Source organism: Pseudophryne corroboree, chromosome 4 (assembly GCF_028390025.1).
Source record: "Pseudophryne corroboree isolate aPseCor3 chromosome 4, aPseCor3.hap2, whole genome shotgun sequence".
Classification (NCBI taxonomy): domain Eukaryota; kingdom Metazoa; phylum Chordata; class Amphibia; order Anura; family Myobatrachidae; genus Pseudophryne; species Pseudophryne corroboree.
This window is the reverse complement of record NC_086447.1, coordinates 199,330,527-199,347,295: the sequence shown is the minus strand read 5'-3', so window position 1 is coordinate 199,347,295 and position 16,769 is coordinate 199,330,527. Positions and strand designations below refer to the sequence as shown.

The following is a 16,769-nucleotide window of genomic DNA, read 5'->3' as shown; positions in this document are numbered from 1 at the left end:
GCTACCAACAGACCCTTGCTCGCTAGATTAAAATGGCCTATTTCTTGGCCAGCAAGACTATTCCGGACTTGGTGATGGCCTACTTAACTCGGCCATTTGGCTTCTACTGGGTTTCTTGGTGTGTTGCCTTGGCGGAGCAACTTTGTAGGGCATCTATGTGGTCTTCTGTACACATCTTCATGAAATTCTATCAGTCTGGCGCCTTCTTCTCTAGGGATGCTAGCTTTGAGCACAGGTGCATTCCCTGCCTTAGTGGACAGCTTTGGGTTCTGGCATATTCCAATGACCCCATGAATACAAAAAGAAAATGTTTAGCTGGATGAATCCTTTTCCTCTAGCATCCAAGCTGGGGGGCACTACGTGAATTAACTGTGGTAGAGGAGCCAGTCCGTGTAGATACTAAAATGTTAACTAAAAACTTTATAGCGTGTGTCCGGGGCTCTTCCTTCTACAGATCACATAAGCCTACTGGAGTGACTTCTCTGCCTGCTGGAGCAAACTTCTGATTCATGATAGGACAAGCCCCAGCCTACTGCTAAAGTAGCGCTGAGCTGCGGCTTACGCCTACAGACACGGTCCTGTAGGTTTTCATGACCAGGTGAGAGGCAGAGTATGGCGGGGTTTTTCCTTACACACACACACACACACACACACACACACACACACACACACACCACACACACACACACACACACCCTGCACTTTTCTGCTAGAGTTTAGACAGGGGTATTATAAAGCATCTCTACATGCATAGATTTGTTAATGATTAGTTTGTAGTACTTAAGTGTATGTTAGATAATAATTTTGCTGTTTATAGAGACCTTGCAATATTTAGTACTAGATTCTCTGCTAGGTGCGTATCGAGAGGAGGAGGCCATTGAGCAGGATCCGTCTGGGTACCCTCTCCTCTTGCCGGCAGTGCTGTAGACTTTGGGCACTAGGGTACATCAGCGCTATCCCGGAGTCTAGTTCGCATGCGCAGCTCTCTAGGAAAATGGTGCTGTGGCCATTTTCCCTGAGATCATAGTACTGCGCATGCTCGAAACATTAGGAAAATACCTGGCATGCCATTTTCCTGGAGATTCCTGCAGGCCGCCTGCTTCCGATGTGGTACTCCAGAAGGTAAGTATTGAATAAAATGGGTACATGGTGTGCTGTGTGGGCCCCCCTGGACCCCAGGGGACGGTGTGCACCGCACACACTGCACCCATTATAAATACGCCAAAGGGTCTCTGTTGTTGTGTGGCATATTCACAGTGCAGCAAAGTCTCTTACATTTTATGCTTTAACTGTAGTCCTCATTTTGTTTCATTCAGTACATTTACCTGTTATCTCTGACACACTCTTTCTAGGAAGAGGCAGCTAGATGGGCACGAGAAGAGGAGGAGGCTGCACAGCAGTTGTTGGAGGAAGCACAAATACGGCAGGAGGAAGAGGAGCGCAAGAAGCAAGAGGAGGCTCAGAGGCTGAAAGAGCTTCAAAGACAGAGGCAGCAGCAACAGGAAGCACTTAGGCGCTTGCAGCAGCAACAGCAGCAGCAACAACTGGCGCAGATGAAGGTTGTGGCAATTATTTAGGGTGCCATACTAACTCTGTCCTTATTTATTAGCTATTCTCTGTCCAGAAATAAAGTATCCATTTTTTTTTTCTAATAACTTTATCAGTTAGGCTAGAAATCATGTACAATTTTTGGTCACTAAATGCAAAAAGTAATATATAAATAAATATTCCTTGGTATTAACATAATCAAATTTTTTATTTTTTTTATTTATTATGGTTCTGGCATGTCGTATTATTTTTCTTCCAGTTACCATCTTCATCCACTTGGGGGCAGCAGGTGAATTCGGGAGGATCCTCTCAGTCAACATTATCTTTGGCTGAGATACAGAAACTAGAAGAGGAGAGAGAGCGACAGAAGCAAGAAGAGGTGCGTGCAGGCTGAAGCCCACTTTAAGTTTTATATATATATATATATATATATAATTTTTATTATTATTATTTTTTCTGCAATGTGCTGGCACTCCGTATGAATTAATAGTAAATTAATTTTGGATAAGGGATACTCAATAAATATATATATATATATATATATATATATATATATATATATATATATATATATATATATATATATTTCTCATCGCTTTTGAATATCTTTTCTTTATATACAATCTCCTCTACTGTAAACTGTGAGTGTGATAAAAATAAGTAGCAGACTTACAAATTTAAGAATGTGAGTTAAACATGAATGCAGTGAGAGCAGGGGATAGGCTTGCATAGAGAGTCTTCTGCTTTCCATAGCGAAGTTTGATTGCTAAACTAAATGGCATACTGTATGAACTACACTAGCATACAAATCAAACACTCCAGGCTGTCCATTGCTACAGTAACAAAAGATGGATGTGGTACATCTTGGGGGTGGTTGGGAACACACTTTAAAGCAGTTTTATGATCAGCTGCTGGTTGCAGTGGCATACAATGGTGTTTCTGCTCTTTATCTCGGCAGCAGCGACGACAGCAGCAGGAGATGAAGTCTGTGCAGCAGCAACAACAGCAAAAGATGCCTGGCTGGGGCAATGTGAGCAAATCTACTGGCAGCATGAAGTCTCTCCTGGAGATCCAGCAGGAAGAAGCCAGGCAAATGCAGAGTGTGCAGCCACAGGGAGGCCGTGGCCGACCAGCAAACATCACGCTTCCGCCTGCACCTGCTGCTCCTGTGAGTATCCCTATCCAATAAAGCAGGGATGGGGAACCTTTGGCCCTCCAACTGTTGTTGAACTACACATACCAGTATGCCTGGCTACAGTTTTGCTATTTGACCATGCTAAAACTGTTGCAGGTAATGCTGGGATGTGTAGTTCAATAACAGCTGGAGGGCCGAAGGTTCCCCATCCCTGCAATAAACAAAGGTTTTCTGTTCGAAGTGCTGGAAGTGCTATTCCTCTCTGAAATGTGGCTTTCCTACTGAACAGTACTAGTTAACAAAAGGCCTGACTTAGAATTGGACGCACCTGCAACCCCTTTTTTGCCCCCTTGTATTATGCGAATACGAGTATCCCACCGCCGATGCTGATTATTCACCCATCTTCATGCGGGTCGCTGCACCACCCACTGTTTCAGTAAGCAGCCAGTATTGGCATTGGCACTTAGACCCACTATTGGGTGCAAAAGATGCATCAGAAACAAGCGTTCTGTGTCCACACGCTCCAGAAGATCTGGTCAGTTATGGATCATAGGGTTGACCTGAGAAAGGTTGACAGGTCAACACCAAAAGGTCAACAGGCATTTGGTCGACATGACAAAAAGGTTGACATGAGGGGGGGGGGGGGGGGGGGGGGTCATTTACTCCATAAAGTGACCAGGAACCCCAATCAGTGCACCGTGCCCCCTTGCATCGCTCACTTCACTCTCCATGCTGCGGGCAAGGTGCCTCGCTCCGCTACTGCTGTGCTCGGCGCAGGTTACTATTCCCAGTCGTAGTCCACATGGATGGTAAAGTATGGAAAGGATTGAAAATTATTTTATTTTTATTTTTTTAAATCTCATGTCAACCTCTTCCTGTGGCGACCTTTCCTGTGTCAACTTGCTTTGTTGCTTAGCATTCGGATACCGTCTGGTCTACACGCCCATAGTGACCACGTGACACTTCCAGAAGACTGATTTGTTCACACAGTTATCACCCAGACACACCCATTCCCCCGAATGGAGCTCTAACTCCGTTCTCACTTTAAATCTCAGTCAGTGCGCAAGCAATTGCACAGTGCATGTACAGTTTGTAGGGGGTATGGGACTCAAGGTCGACAGTGTCTAGGTCAACACACATTAGGTCGACACCTATTGGTCAACAGTGACTAGGTCGACACAGGAAATGGGTCCACACGGCCATTAGGTCGACATGGGTTTTAAATGGGGTTTTCTCTTACGTCCTAGAGGATGCTGGGGACTCCGTAAGGACCATGGGGTATAGACGGGCTCCGCAGGAGATAGGGCACCTAAAAAGAACTTTGACTATTGGTGTGCACTGGCTCCTCCCTCTATGCCCCTCCTCCAGACCTCAGTTAGATCTTGTGCCCAGAGGAGAATGGGTGCACTGCAGAGAGCTCTCCAGAGTTTTCTGTGGAAAAAGAATTTTGTTAGGTTTTTTATTTTCAGGGAGTCCTGTTGGCAACAGGCTCCCTGCATCGTGGGACCGAGGAGAGAAGCAGAGCTGGCTTGTCAAGTTGGGCTCTGTTTCTAAGGCTACTGGACACCATTAGCTCCGGAGGGAGTCGGAACACAGGTCTCACCTGGGGTTCGTCCCGGTACCGCGCCACCGTCCTCCTCACAGATGCCGAAGATAGAAGCCGGGTGAGTATGAGATGGCAGAAGACATCATAGGCGGCAGAAGACATCAGATCTTCATGAGGTAAGGCGCGCAGCGGTAAGCTGCGCGCCATTGCTCCCATACACACACACAGAGCAGCACTGAAGGGTGCAGGGCGCAGGGGGGGGGGGGGCGCCCTGGGCAGCAATAAACCTCACATTTGGGCACTAACAAGGTAGATTAGGCTGCTGGGCAGTAATTCTACGATCCCCCGCCATTTTCTATAAAAAAAAATCACCGGGACCGAAGCCCGCCGTCGGGTGGGCGGAGCTTGATCCCCAGCACTAACCAGCGCCATTTTCTCCACAGAAGCTGCATGAGGAAAACGCTGGCTCCATGGTCTCTCCCCTGCTGAACATTCAGGCTGGAAAAAAGAGGAGGGGGGCATTTTGAGCGCAGTGAGTGGGAATCTGGTCATTATATATATATATATATATATATATATATATATATATATATATATATATATATATATATATGGGCTGGGTGTGTGCTGGCATACTCTCTCTCTCTCCTAAGGGCCTGGTTGGGGTTTTGTCCCCTTATAGGTTAATCCCTGTGTGTGCGGGGTGTCGGTATGTGTGTCGACATGTCTGAGGCGGAAGGCTTCTCCAAGGAGGAGGTGGAGCAAATGAGTGGTGTGTCCCCGTCGGTTGTGCCGACTCCAGATTGGATGGACATGTGGCATATGTTGAATGCAAGTGTGGCATCTTTACATAAAAGGCTTGATAAGGCTGATTTAGGGGGGACATCAGGGAGTCAATCCTCAGATTGGACCGACTCACAGGGCCCGTCGGGGTCTCAAAAGCGTCCCTTAACACAAGACACTACTACCGACACGGATTCTGATTCCAGTGTCGACTATGACGAAGCAAAATTGCACCCTAGGGTGACTAAAACCATTCAGTGTATGATTGTGGCAATAAGGGATGTGTTGCATATTGTGGATGAACCCTTGGTCCCCGACACAAGGGTACACATGTTTAAGGAAAAGAAACAGATTATTAACTTTCCCACATCTCATGAATTAAATTAATTCTTTGGAAAAGCTTGGGAGACTCCGGATAAGAGACCGCAGATCCCCAAAAGAATTTATATGGCATACCCTTTCCCTAAGCAGGACAGGGAGATTTGGGAATCACCCCCCACTGTGGACAAGGCCCTGACGCGCTTGTCCAAGAAAGTGGCGCTACCGTCTCCTGACACAGCAGCCCTTAAGGACCCTGCAGATCGCAGGCAAGAAACTACCTTAAAGTGTATTTATTCTCATACGGGGGCTGTGCTAAGACCGACAATTGCGTCGGCATGGGTGTGTAGCGCAATTGCAGCTTGGACAGATGAGCTGACAGATCAATTTGATAATATGGATAAGGATACTATGTTCCTAACTCTAGCCCATATTAAGGACGCAGTCTTATTTATGAGGGATGCTCAAAGGGACATTGGATTGCTAGCTTCTAGGGCCAATGCCATGTCTGTCTCAGCGAGAAGATCCTTATGGACTCGCCAGTGGACGGGTGATGCGGATTCCAAGAAACATATGGAAGTACTACCCTATAAGGGTGATGTGTTGTTTGGGGATGGGCTGACGGACCTGGTTTCCACAGCTACAGCAGGTAAATCAAATTTTTTTACCATATATTCCCCAACAGCAAAAGAAAGTAACACCCTATCAGATGCAGTCCTTTCGGTCGCACAAGTCCAAAAGAGGTCGGGGATCCTCTTTCCTCGCCAGAGGTAAGGGCAGAGGCAAGAGAGCACCTGCTTCGGCAGGTGCCCAGGAGCAAAAGTCCTCCCCGGCTGCTCCAAAACCCACAGCATGACGCTGGGGCTCCCCTGAGGGAGTCCGCACCGGTGGGGGCACGTCTTCGACTTTTCAGTCATGCCTGGGTCAGTTCGGACCTGAATCCCTGGGTGTTGGAAATAGTTTCCCAGGGTTACAAATTGGAATTCGAAGAGGTGCCCCCGCGCCGATTTTTCAAATCGGCCCTACCAGCTTCCACATCGGAAAGGGATGTAGTGTTAGCTGCAATTCAAACGCTGTGTATACAGCAAGTGATAATCAAGGTTCCCCTGCACCAGCAGGGAAGACGTTACTATTCAACCCTATTTGTGGTCCCGAAACCGGACGGTTCGGTCAGACCTATTTTGAATCTGAAATCCCTAAACCTGTACATAAGAAGATTCAAACTCAAAATGGAATCTCTCAGAGCGATAATAGCCAACATGGAGGAGGGGGAGTTTATGGTGTCTCTGGATATAAAGGATGCGTACCTTCATGTCCCCATATATGCCCCCCATCAGGAATACCTGAGATTCGCTGTACAGGATTGTCATTACCAATTTCAGACGTTGCCGTTTGGACTCTCCACGGCCCCGAGGATTTTCACCAAGATAATGGCGGAAATGATGGTGGTCCTGCGCAAACATGGAGTCACAATTATCCCATACTTGGACGATCTCCTGATAAAAGCGAGATCAAGGGAGAAATTGCTGAGCAGTGTGGCACTCTCTCTGAGAGTGCTCCAGCAACACGGTTGGATTCTAAATCTACCGAAGTCACAGTTGATTCCGACAACTCGACTACCGTTCCTAGGTATGATACTGGATACGGAACAAATGAAGGTCTTCCTCCCAATAGAGAAAGCCCAAGACATACAGAACATGGTCAGAGACCTGCTAAAACCGAAAAGGGTGTCAGTTCACCAATGCACTCGAGTTCTGGGGAAAATGGTGGCGGCCTACGAGGCCATTCCCTTCGGCAGGTTCCATGCAAGGACTTTTCAATGGGACCTTCTGGACAAGTGGTCCGGGTCCCATTTGCACTTACATCGGAAAATAACTCTGTCCCCAGGGACCAGTGTGTCCTTCCTGTGGTGGTTGCAAAGTGCTCACCTCCTGGAGGGTCGCAGGTTCGGAATTCAGGATTGGATCCTGGTTACCACGGACACGAGCCTCCGAGGATGGGGAGCGGTCACACAGGGAAAACATTTTCAGGGTCTTTGGTCAGACCAGGAGTCCTGTCTACACATCAATGTGTTGGAACTCAGGGCCATTTACAACGGCCTTCGACAAGCAGAGAATTTTCTTCGAAACCTACCGGTTCTGATTCAATTAGACAATGTCACAGCAGTGGCTCATGTGAACCGCAAAGGCGGGACAAAAAGCAGAGTCGCGATGGCGGAAGCCAAAAGGATCCTTCGCTGGGCGGAAAATCATGTAAGCGCTCTGTCATCTGTCTTCATTCCGGGAGTGGACAACTGGGAAGCAGACTTCCTCAGCAGACACGATCTATATCCAGGAGAGTAGGGACTTCATCTAGAAGTCTTTGCAGAAGTAACACGTCTTTGGGGAACTCCTCAAATAGACATGATGGCGTCACGCCTCAACAAAAAACTTCAGAGTTACTGCGCCAGGTCTCGGGACCCTCAGGCAATAGCAGTGGACGCTCTGGTAACACCGTGGGTGTTCAAATCGTTCTACGTGTTTCCTTCTCTTCTTCTCATCACAAAAGTGTTGTGGATCATAAGACGAAGAGGAGTACGAACGATACTCGTTGTCCCAGACTGGCCTCGAAGGGCCTGGTACTCGGATCTACAAGAGATGCTCACAGGAGATCCCTGGCCTCTTCCTCTGAGGGAAGACCTGTTGCAGCAGGGGCCCTGTGTATTTCAAGACTTACCGCGGTTACGTTTGACGGCATGGCGGTTTAACGCCGAATCCTAGCGAAAAAGGGGATACCGGAAGAGGTCATCCCTACGTTAATAAAGGCTAGGAAGGAGGTGACGATAAAACATTATCACCGTATCTGGCGAAAGTATGTGTCTTGGTGTGAGACCAAGAATGCACCTACGGAAGATTTTCATCTGGGTCGTTTTCTCCACTTCCTACAGACAGGAGTGGATATGGGTCTGAAATTAGGCTCTGTTAAGGTACAGATTTCGGCCCTCTCGATTTTCTTTCAGAAGGAATAGGCCTCTCTTCCAGAAGTCCAGATGTTTGTAAAGGGAGTGCTGCACATCCAGCCCCCTTTTGTGCCTCCAGTGGCACCATGGGACCTGAACGTGGTGTTGCAGTTCCTAAAATCACACTGGTTTGAACCGCTTAACAAGGTTGAGTTGAAATTTCTTACCTGGAAGGTGGTCATGTTGTTGGCCTTACATCAGCAAGGCGAGTGTCAGAATTGGCGGCTTTGTCACACAAGAGCCCCTACTTGATTTTTCATGTGGATCGAGCTGAATTGAGGACACGTCCGCAATTTTTGCCTAAAGTGGTTTCTTCGTTCCATATGAATCAACCTATTGTGGTGCCTGTGGCTACAAGTGACCTGGAGGATTCCAGATCCCTGGACGTAGTTAGGGCCTTAAAAATTTATGTAGCCAGGACGGCTAGAATTAGGAAAACAGGCTCTGTTTATCCTGTATGCGGCCAATAAGATTGGCGCTCCTGCTTTGAAGCAGACTATTGCTCGCTGGATCTGTAATACGATTCAGCAGGCTCACTCTACGGCTGGATTGCCGGTACCAAATTCGGTTAAGGCCCATTCCACTAGGAAGGTGGGCTCTTCTTGGGCGGCTGCCCGAGGCGTCTCGGCTTTACAACTTTGCCGAGCGGCGACTTGGTCGGGGTCAAACACTTTTGCTAAATTCTACAAGTTTGATACCCTGGCTGATGAGGACCTAGGGTTTGCTCAGTCAGTGCTGCAGAGTCATACGCACTCTCCCGCCCGATTGGATGCTTTGGTATAAACCCCATGGTCCTTACGAAGTCCCCAGCATCCTCTAGGACGTAAGAGAAAATAAGATTTTAAACCTACCGGTAAATCCCAGTGCGGAAACTCTGCAAGACTTGTATATAGTTATTGCTTACATAAGGGTTATGTTACAGTTGACATCGGTCTTGGACCGTTACTGTAGTTTGTTCATACTGTTAACTGGTTATGTATGTTCCAGGTTACATGGTATGATTGGTGTGGGCTGGTATGAATCTTGCCCTTGGATTGCTAAATCCTGCCTTGTATTGTCCATCTCCTCTGGGCACAGTTCTCTAACTGAGGTCTGGAGGAGGGGCATAGAGGGAGGAGCCAGTGCACACCCATAGTCAAAGTTCTTTTTAGGTGCCTATCTCCTGCGGAGCCCGTCTATACCCCATGGTCCTTACGGAGTCCCCAGCATCCTCTACGGACTAGGAGAAATAGATTTACCGGTAGATTTAAAATCTTATTTTTTTGGTGTCGTCTGCGTGAAGTGATGGGGAACCCTAATTAGTGCACCGTGTCCCCTTGCATGGCTCTCTTCGCTCGCCGTGCTTCGGGCAAGGTTACCGTTACCAATTGTAGTCCACATGGATCGTAAAGTATGAAAAAGTAAAAAAAAATGAAAAGAAATTGTGAAAAACTCATGTTGACCTTTTTCCATGTCGACCGAATTGTCGTGTTGACCTATTTCCTGTGGCGACCTACTCAATGTCGACCACTAGGTGTCAACCTAGAGTCCAGTTTGAAGATATCTGTGCAATTGTTTCCGCATTTGCACGTGCATACGACACCGGGTCAGGTTAAATTCATGTCTAATAAAATTCAGAAACCATTCCATTTAGGAAAACTAAAGTTATAATGCTTTTAATAGCCACACTTCAATAGTAAATGTGCTGGTAATGACAAATAGTAAACGCAATTCTAGCTTACTCTTCCTACCACATTTCTGGGAGATGGAGTCGAGGTTGGTAAAGAGCTGAACAAGGATTGATGACACAATTTGTTTTAATGCGGTGGGCATTGCTTGGCAACAATGTCAGATTCATGCTTATTGAGAAAGTCGGGGATGGATGTAAATATTGGGCGACTGTACCTGCCTGGCATTTATATATTGTACATATTGAAATGTTGTGAAACCAGAAGTAATGTTTCCAAATCACATTTAGTCCCACTTAAAGAGCTATCTCACAAATCCAGGTTCTCACTAATCCAGGTTCAAGAAGTGTTTCTCATTTAGAGCTTCTCACTTATGCAGGTGAGAGCCAGTCCTTGTTTCACTTATGGAAGTGCCAAAATGCTAAATACAAATCTGAACATAATGTACATTAGGGTGCATCAAACGCCCCATGAATTTTTAACAGTAAGAAAAATGATTTGTCCCCATGCTACATTTTTTTTAATTGTTAAGGATATATTGCATACCAGTTTTGAAGAATCTGAGATGATATTTATGTGGCCCACCATGCCCCTGAAGATTAAAGATTTCTATTAATTTCTATTTTTCTATTTATTTTATTTCTATTTATTTCTATAAATTTCTATTTATTTTATCTGAAAAAGAAATAATGATTTGATTAATGATTTGGATGGGAACAGCCACGATAGGCCCATGAGGCTTCATGCTGTTCCCATTCTTTGTTATGCTCTTAAATCAATGTAAGACACGCATTCATGACACACATACAAAAGTTGGCTTCGTTTTGCTAAAGTTAGTTGTTTTGTATAATACAGTACAATACAATACAATACAATACAATACAGACAATTTTGGGGTGTGGAGGTGGACCACCTAAGTCAAATCATACATGGAAAAAAATTGCACAGTTTCTATGCTAAAAAGGTACATTTTAAGAATAGGGACAGCAAGCATTCCGAATGTAGGGGCGTTTGATACACCCTAATGTACATGCTTGGTTCAGTGTCCCTTCTGACATCACTGATCTGAAGTAGAAACTTGTCAAACCCTGTACTAATCAGAGGATCGAAGGCAGGGATGGGGAAACTTCGGCCCTCCAGCTGTTGTTGAACTACACATCCCAGCATGCCCTGCAACAGTTTTAGCATGGCTAAATAGCAAAAATGTAGCAAGGCATGCTGGTATGTGTAGGTCAACAGCTGGAGGGCCGAAGGTTCCCCATCCCTGATCTAAGGGCTGTTGACTCATTTATAGGGGTTAATAAACTGCACAAATCTCACTTTAAGAAGTCCTATCAGCGGTTGTCTTAGTTATAGAGGTGGTTATTCCTAATAATCTAGAAAACTCCACCTCTGTTACAAGGGTTTGACACTCTCTCACCAACAGAGTTTTTTTTTATTACAGAAATGCCACAATTAGTCCAAATAGAGGATTCCCACTTATCCAGGTCCCACTTACCCTGGTTTTACTGTATATATAATGTGTACATGTTTGTGTTTATAACATGTAAGACAAAAGTGGCATTAAAATAGCACTGAAATAGTCTGTGTCCTAAAAAAAATAGTCCATTTATATCCTCCCATGTTGGGATACACTCTCGCTTCTGTTTTTTTCTCCTTGGAAACTGTCGTTATTCAGTCCAAAAGGAATATCTGTGCTAGGAAGAGATGACAAGAAGCGCCATCTAGTGTAGCATTTCAATAAGCTTTAAATAAATAGGGTTCAGAAACAACCATGACCATCGTTTTCCAGGAACACCTTTATCCAGAATCTTTTTTCTTTTTGGCCCCGAGTTAGCTCACAAATATTTGCAAAGTGGTTTAAAAAAAAAAAAAAATACATAGTGTTATACTAAATATTAGAGGTGAGCGGGTTCGGTTTTACTCGGGGCTCGAAACGGCATCTTATTGGATCACAAATGTCACGCGTTTTGGATAGCCAATAAGCAAAACCCGAAATACCCGACTAAAACCGAACCCGCTCATCTCTAGTAAATATACAAACACACTGATGGTTAAAATAGTTCAGCTTCCACTTGTATCACTTGACACAGCAGCTGCTTAAGTCAACGTTTCAGGAATGACTCCTTTTATCAAGAGTCATTCCTGAAACGTTGACTTAAGCAGCTGCTGTGTCAAGTGATTATTTCAGTCTCTACGAGTGCCGGCTACTGCTGTTCCCTTACATTTGCTATCTGCAAGCAGGGCACCGGAGCAAGCTGTTTTCATACACAGAAGAGGAGTGCCGAATATTCCCTCTGCTCTATCTATATATATATATATATATATATATATATATATATATATATATAATATCTCTGTAGTATATCTTTATAACAGCCTATAGTTTATTGTACAAACTGCTTTATGTACATTTATAGTAAGGTTTCCTGTTCCCTCTCTTTTGTAGCAGCATCATAACACTAACAATCCCGTTAGCAGCTCTGGAAGTTCTGTGTGGGGGAGTCTGAATAACAATCTGAGCCCTCAGTGGTCGACTGACTCAATAAGCAGTATCTGGAGTAGCCCGGAAAACAAGGTGTCTAGTGGTGGATTCTGGGATGATGCTGTGAAAGTGGTAGCACCACAAAACACCGTAAATAAGAACAAGAGCAATGCTAGGTAAAAAAAAACTTTTTTTTTTTCTTGTCCTTTTTTGGTGTGTGTATACCTTTGTTTTTGTTTTGTTATTCTTATGGTTTAGAAAAAAAAGGGTGGTTTATCTAATAATAATATATATGCCATAAATACTATAATTCCGACTCTTACATCCTATGTAGACACTGGATTGGGGGTGGGTGCACTCAGGAGCTTCTGAGCGCAGCACATTCCGTCCAAAACCAGCATTGCACGTTGTGAAAACATTGAGCATCTAGAGCATAGGGATTGTATGAACAGGTGGCTGTCCAGCACAGCTGCTTAGCTTTGACTCCATGCTATGCTACCCAGAAAGGGCTCACCAATGTGGTAGAGTAGGACTTTAACCTCTTCAATGCTGAGGGTTTTCTCACCTCTGTGCTGAGGCCATTTTCCAACAGCGCTCATTGCATTCCAACATCAATATCAGTGACCTGCCTATTAATGCGGCCACCACACCAATTCACCATTATTATTATTTTTTTCAGAAGACATTTGGGGTTTGTTTTTTGTTTGTTTTTTTAAATAATCTTTTTACTAATTCTAAAACATTTAACCCAAATGGCCAAAAAGTGTTAATTTTTTTTATAGAAATCTCAAGAAAGGGAACCAAATGCAAATGTGCTTTTTTATGCGCAACAAATAAATACTTTGTGGTTCTTGTTTTGCCAAAAATTCCAAACACTGTAAAAGCAAGATTCAGGGTTTTAACAAAAATATGTGCTCTTGAAATAAAAAAAAAAAAGATATTTTTTTTAAATTATATTTTTTTTGTATTGTTTTAAACACTTTCTACGCATAGGAATAATATGTTAGGCCAACATTTCTAAACTAGACAACCTACAGAATAAAATGTTGGGGGGGGGGGGGGGGGGATATGATAGTTAGATCCCTCCTTCCCTCACCCCTCTGTCTGTGGAAAATTTAGTTTTTCGTATTTTGGTTATTGTCTGAGAGTGGTGGTGGAACTCACCCCCCCCTCCCCGACCCCCCTCGTAGGTGCTATGGCCATACCCCTACCACACAGACGCCACACACAACTCCTCCCACCTGGTGATGTCACACCCCTAGTCCCTCCCTTCAAGTGAGCAATATAGCAGCATCACTCTCCCTGCCATTGTATAATCACTGATTATGATATAATTGCAGAGCGAGTGATGCTGCTACATTGCTCTCTTCCACCCAATATTGTTCTATTTAGCCAGCCCAGCAGACACATTTAATGGCAGATGCTCACAGTGTAAGATTATTTATTTTATGTCACTTGAAGGTAAAATGATATATAGTGCATACAATAAGAAACATACAGGTATGTGGGGATACAGTATATCTCACACTGTTGTGAGCATCTGCCATTAAATGTGCCTGCTGGGCTGGCTAAATAGAACAATATTGGGTGGAAGAGAGCAATGTAGCAGCATCACCAACAGAGTTTCTCAGTCGTGTCGTGTCCAAATATATGAAATATATATTAACATAGGCAGTTGAGATGAGTTATACATTTACAAATAGATATATAACATGCAATTGCTTGGGTTTTTTTCATTACATGTGATGCACAGTAGCAGCGTGATTGAGTCTGTCTCCGGCTGTACCTTCCATTAGCGTCAGCGTGGATGGGTACTTAGTGATCGCGCTGAGCCCCAAATAAAAGTGGGTCCCAGGGACCCCTCACTTTTAAAAATTGGGGTCCTACCTGTCCTTTTCTGGGTCCCATCGGAATGAAGGTTCTTATTTATCTTTTCTCTGACGTCCTAGTGGATGCTGGGGACTCCGTCAGGACCATGGGGATATAGCGGCTCCGCGGGAGACAGGGCACAATAATAAAAGCTTTAGGATCAGGTGGTGTGCACTGGCTCCTCCCCCTATGACCCTCCTCCAAGCCTCAGTTAGATTTTTGTGCCCGACGAGAAGGGTGCAATCTAGGTGGCTCTCCTGAGCTGCTTAGAATAAAAGTTTAAGTTAGGTTTTTTATTTTCAGTGAGTCCTGCTGGCAACAGGCTCACTGCTACGAGGGACTTAGGGGAGAGAAGAAAACTCACCTGCGTGCAGGATGGATTTGCTTCTTAGGCTACTGGACACCATTAGCTCCAGAGGGAGTCGGAACACAGGTCTCACCCTGGGGTTCGTCCCGGAGCCGTGCCGCCGACCCCCCCCGTGCCGAAGTTGAAGAGGTCCAGAGGTCCAGAAACAGGCGGCAGAAGACTTTCAGTCTTCATAAGGTAGCGCACAGCACTGCAGCTGTGCGCCATTGTTGTCAGCACACTTCACCAACAGTCACCAACTGTCACTGAGGGTGCAGGGCGCTGGGGGGGGCGCCCTGGGCAGCAATGTATAATACCTTTTTCTCTATCGTCCTAGTGGATGCTGGGGTTCCTGAAAGGACCATGGGGAATAGCGGCTCCGCAGGAGACGGGGCACAAAAAGTAAAGCTTTCCGATCAGGTGGTGTGCACTGGCTCCTCCCCCTATGACCCTCCTCCAAGCCTCAGTTAGATTTTTGTGCCCGGCCGAGAAGGGTGCAATCTAGGTGGCTCTCCTAAAGAGCTGCTTAGAAAAGTTTAGCTTAGGTTTTTTATTTTACAGTGAGTCCTGCTGGCAACAGGATCACTGCAACGAGGGACTTAGGGGAGAAGAAGTGAACTCACCTGCGTGCAGGATGGATTGGCTTCTTGGCTACTGGACATCAGCTCCAGAGGGACGATCACAGGTACAGCCTGGATGGTCACCGGAGCCTCGCCGCCGGCCCCCTTGCAGATGCTGAAACAAGAAGAGGTCCAGAATCGGCGGCAGAAGACTCCTCAGTCTTCTAAAGGTAGCGCACAGCACTGCAGCTGTGCGCCATTTTCCTCTCAGCACACTTCACACGGCAGTCACTGAGGGTGCAGGGCGCTGGGAGGGGAGCGCCCTGGGAGGCAAATGAAAACCTATTTGGCTAAAAAATACCTCACATATAGCCTCCGGGGGCTATATGGAGATATTTAACCCCTGCCAGAATCCACTAAAGAGCGGGAGACGAGCCCGCCGTAAAAGGGGCGGGGCCTATCTCCTCAGCACACAGCGCCATTTTCCTTACACAGCTCCGCTGGTCAGGACGGCTCCCAGGTCTCTCCCCTGCACTGCACTACAGAAACAGGGTAAAACAAGAGAGGGGGGGCAAAATAGTGGCAAAAATTATATTATAAAAGCAGCTATACAGGGAGCACTTATTATAAGGCTATCCCTGTCATATATATAGCGCTTTGGTGTGTGCTGGCAGACTCTCCCTCTGTCTCCCCAAAGGGCTAGTCGGGTCCTGTCTTCGTTAAGAGCAGGCCTGGCCAACCTGTGGCTCTCCAGATGTTGTGAAACTACACATCCCAGCATGCATTGCCACAGTTTTAGCATTCCCTAATAGCAAAACTGTGGCAAAGCATGATGGGACTTGTAGTTTTACAACAGCTGGAGAGCCACAGGTTGGCCAGGCCTGGTTAAGAGCATTCCCTGTGTGTCTGCTGTGTGTCGGTACGTGTGTGTCGACATGTATGAGGACGATATTGGTGTGGAGGCGGAGCAATTGCCAAATATGGGGATGTCACCTCCTAGGGGGTCGACACCAGAATGGATGCCTTTATTTATGGAATTACGGGATAGTGTCAACACGCTAAAGCAGTCGTTTGACGACATGAGACGGCCGGACAATCAATTAGTGCCTGTCCAGGCGCCTCAAACACCGTCAGGGGCTGTAAAACGCCCTTTGCCTCAGTCGGTCGACACAGACCCAGACACAGGCACTGATTCCAGTGGCGACGGTGACGAATCAACCGTATTTTCCAGTAGGGCCACACGTTATATGATTTTGGCAATGAAGGAGGCGTTACATTTAGCTGATACTACAGGTACCACTAAACAGGGTATTATGTGGGGTGTGAAAAAACTACCTATAGTTTTTCCTGAATCAGAAGAACTAAATGAGGTGTGTGATGAAGCGTGGGTTGCCCCCAATAAAAAGATGCTAATTTCAAAGAAGTTATTGGCTTTATACCCTTTCCCGCCAGAGGTTAGGGCGCGCTGGGAAACACCTCCTAGGGTGGACAAGGCGCTCACACGCTTATCTAAA

General features: G+C 45.8%; 1 protein-coding gene across 13 annotated transcripts in view; it reads left to right on the top strand.

Moving 5' to 3' along the window:
• GIGYF2 (GRB10 interacting GYF protein 2) overlaps window positions 1-16,769 on the top strand; it is a 452,656-nt gene that overhangs the window by 416,134 nt on the left and 19,753 nt on the right. For 8 of the 13 annotated variants that reach the window (XM_063915737.1, XM_063915738.1, XM_063915736.1 and 5 more), the window contains 4 exons: window positions 1,353-1,559; window positions 1,808-1,927; window positions 2,507-2,716; window positions 12,445-12,656. In XM_063915737.1, the coding sequence (XP_063771807.1) occupies window positions 1,353-1,559; window positions 1,808-1,927; window positions 2,507-2,716; window positions 12,445-12,656 (749 nt within the window). The remainder of the gene's footprint in view (window positions 1-1,352; window positions 1,560-1,807; window positions 1,928-2,506; window positions 2,717-12,444; window positions 12,657-16,769) is intronic. The other 5 variants (XM_063915746.1, XM_063915741.1, XM_063915740.1 and 2 more) reach the window with 2 other exon arrangements.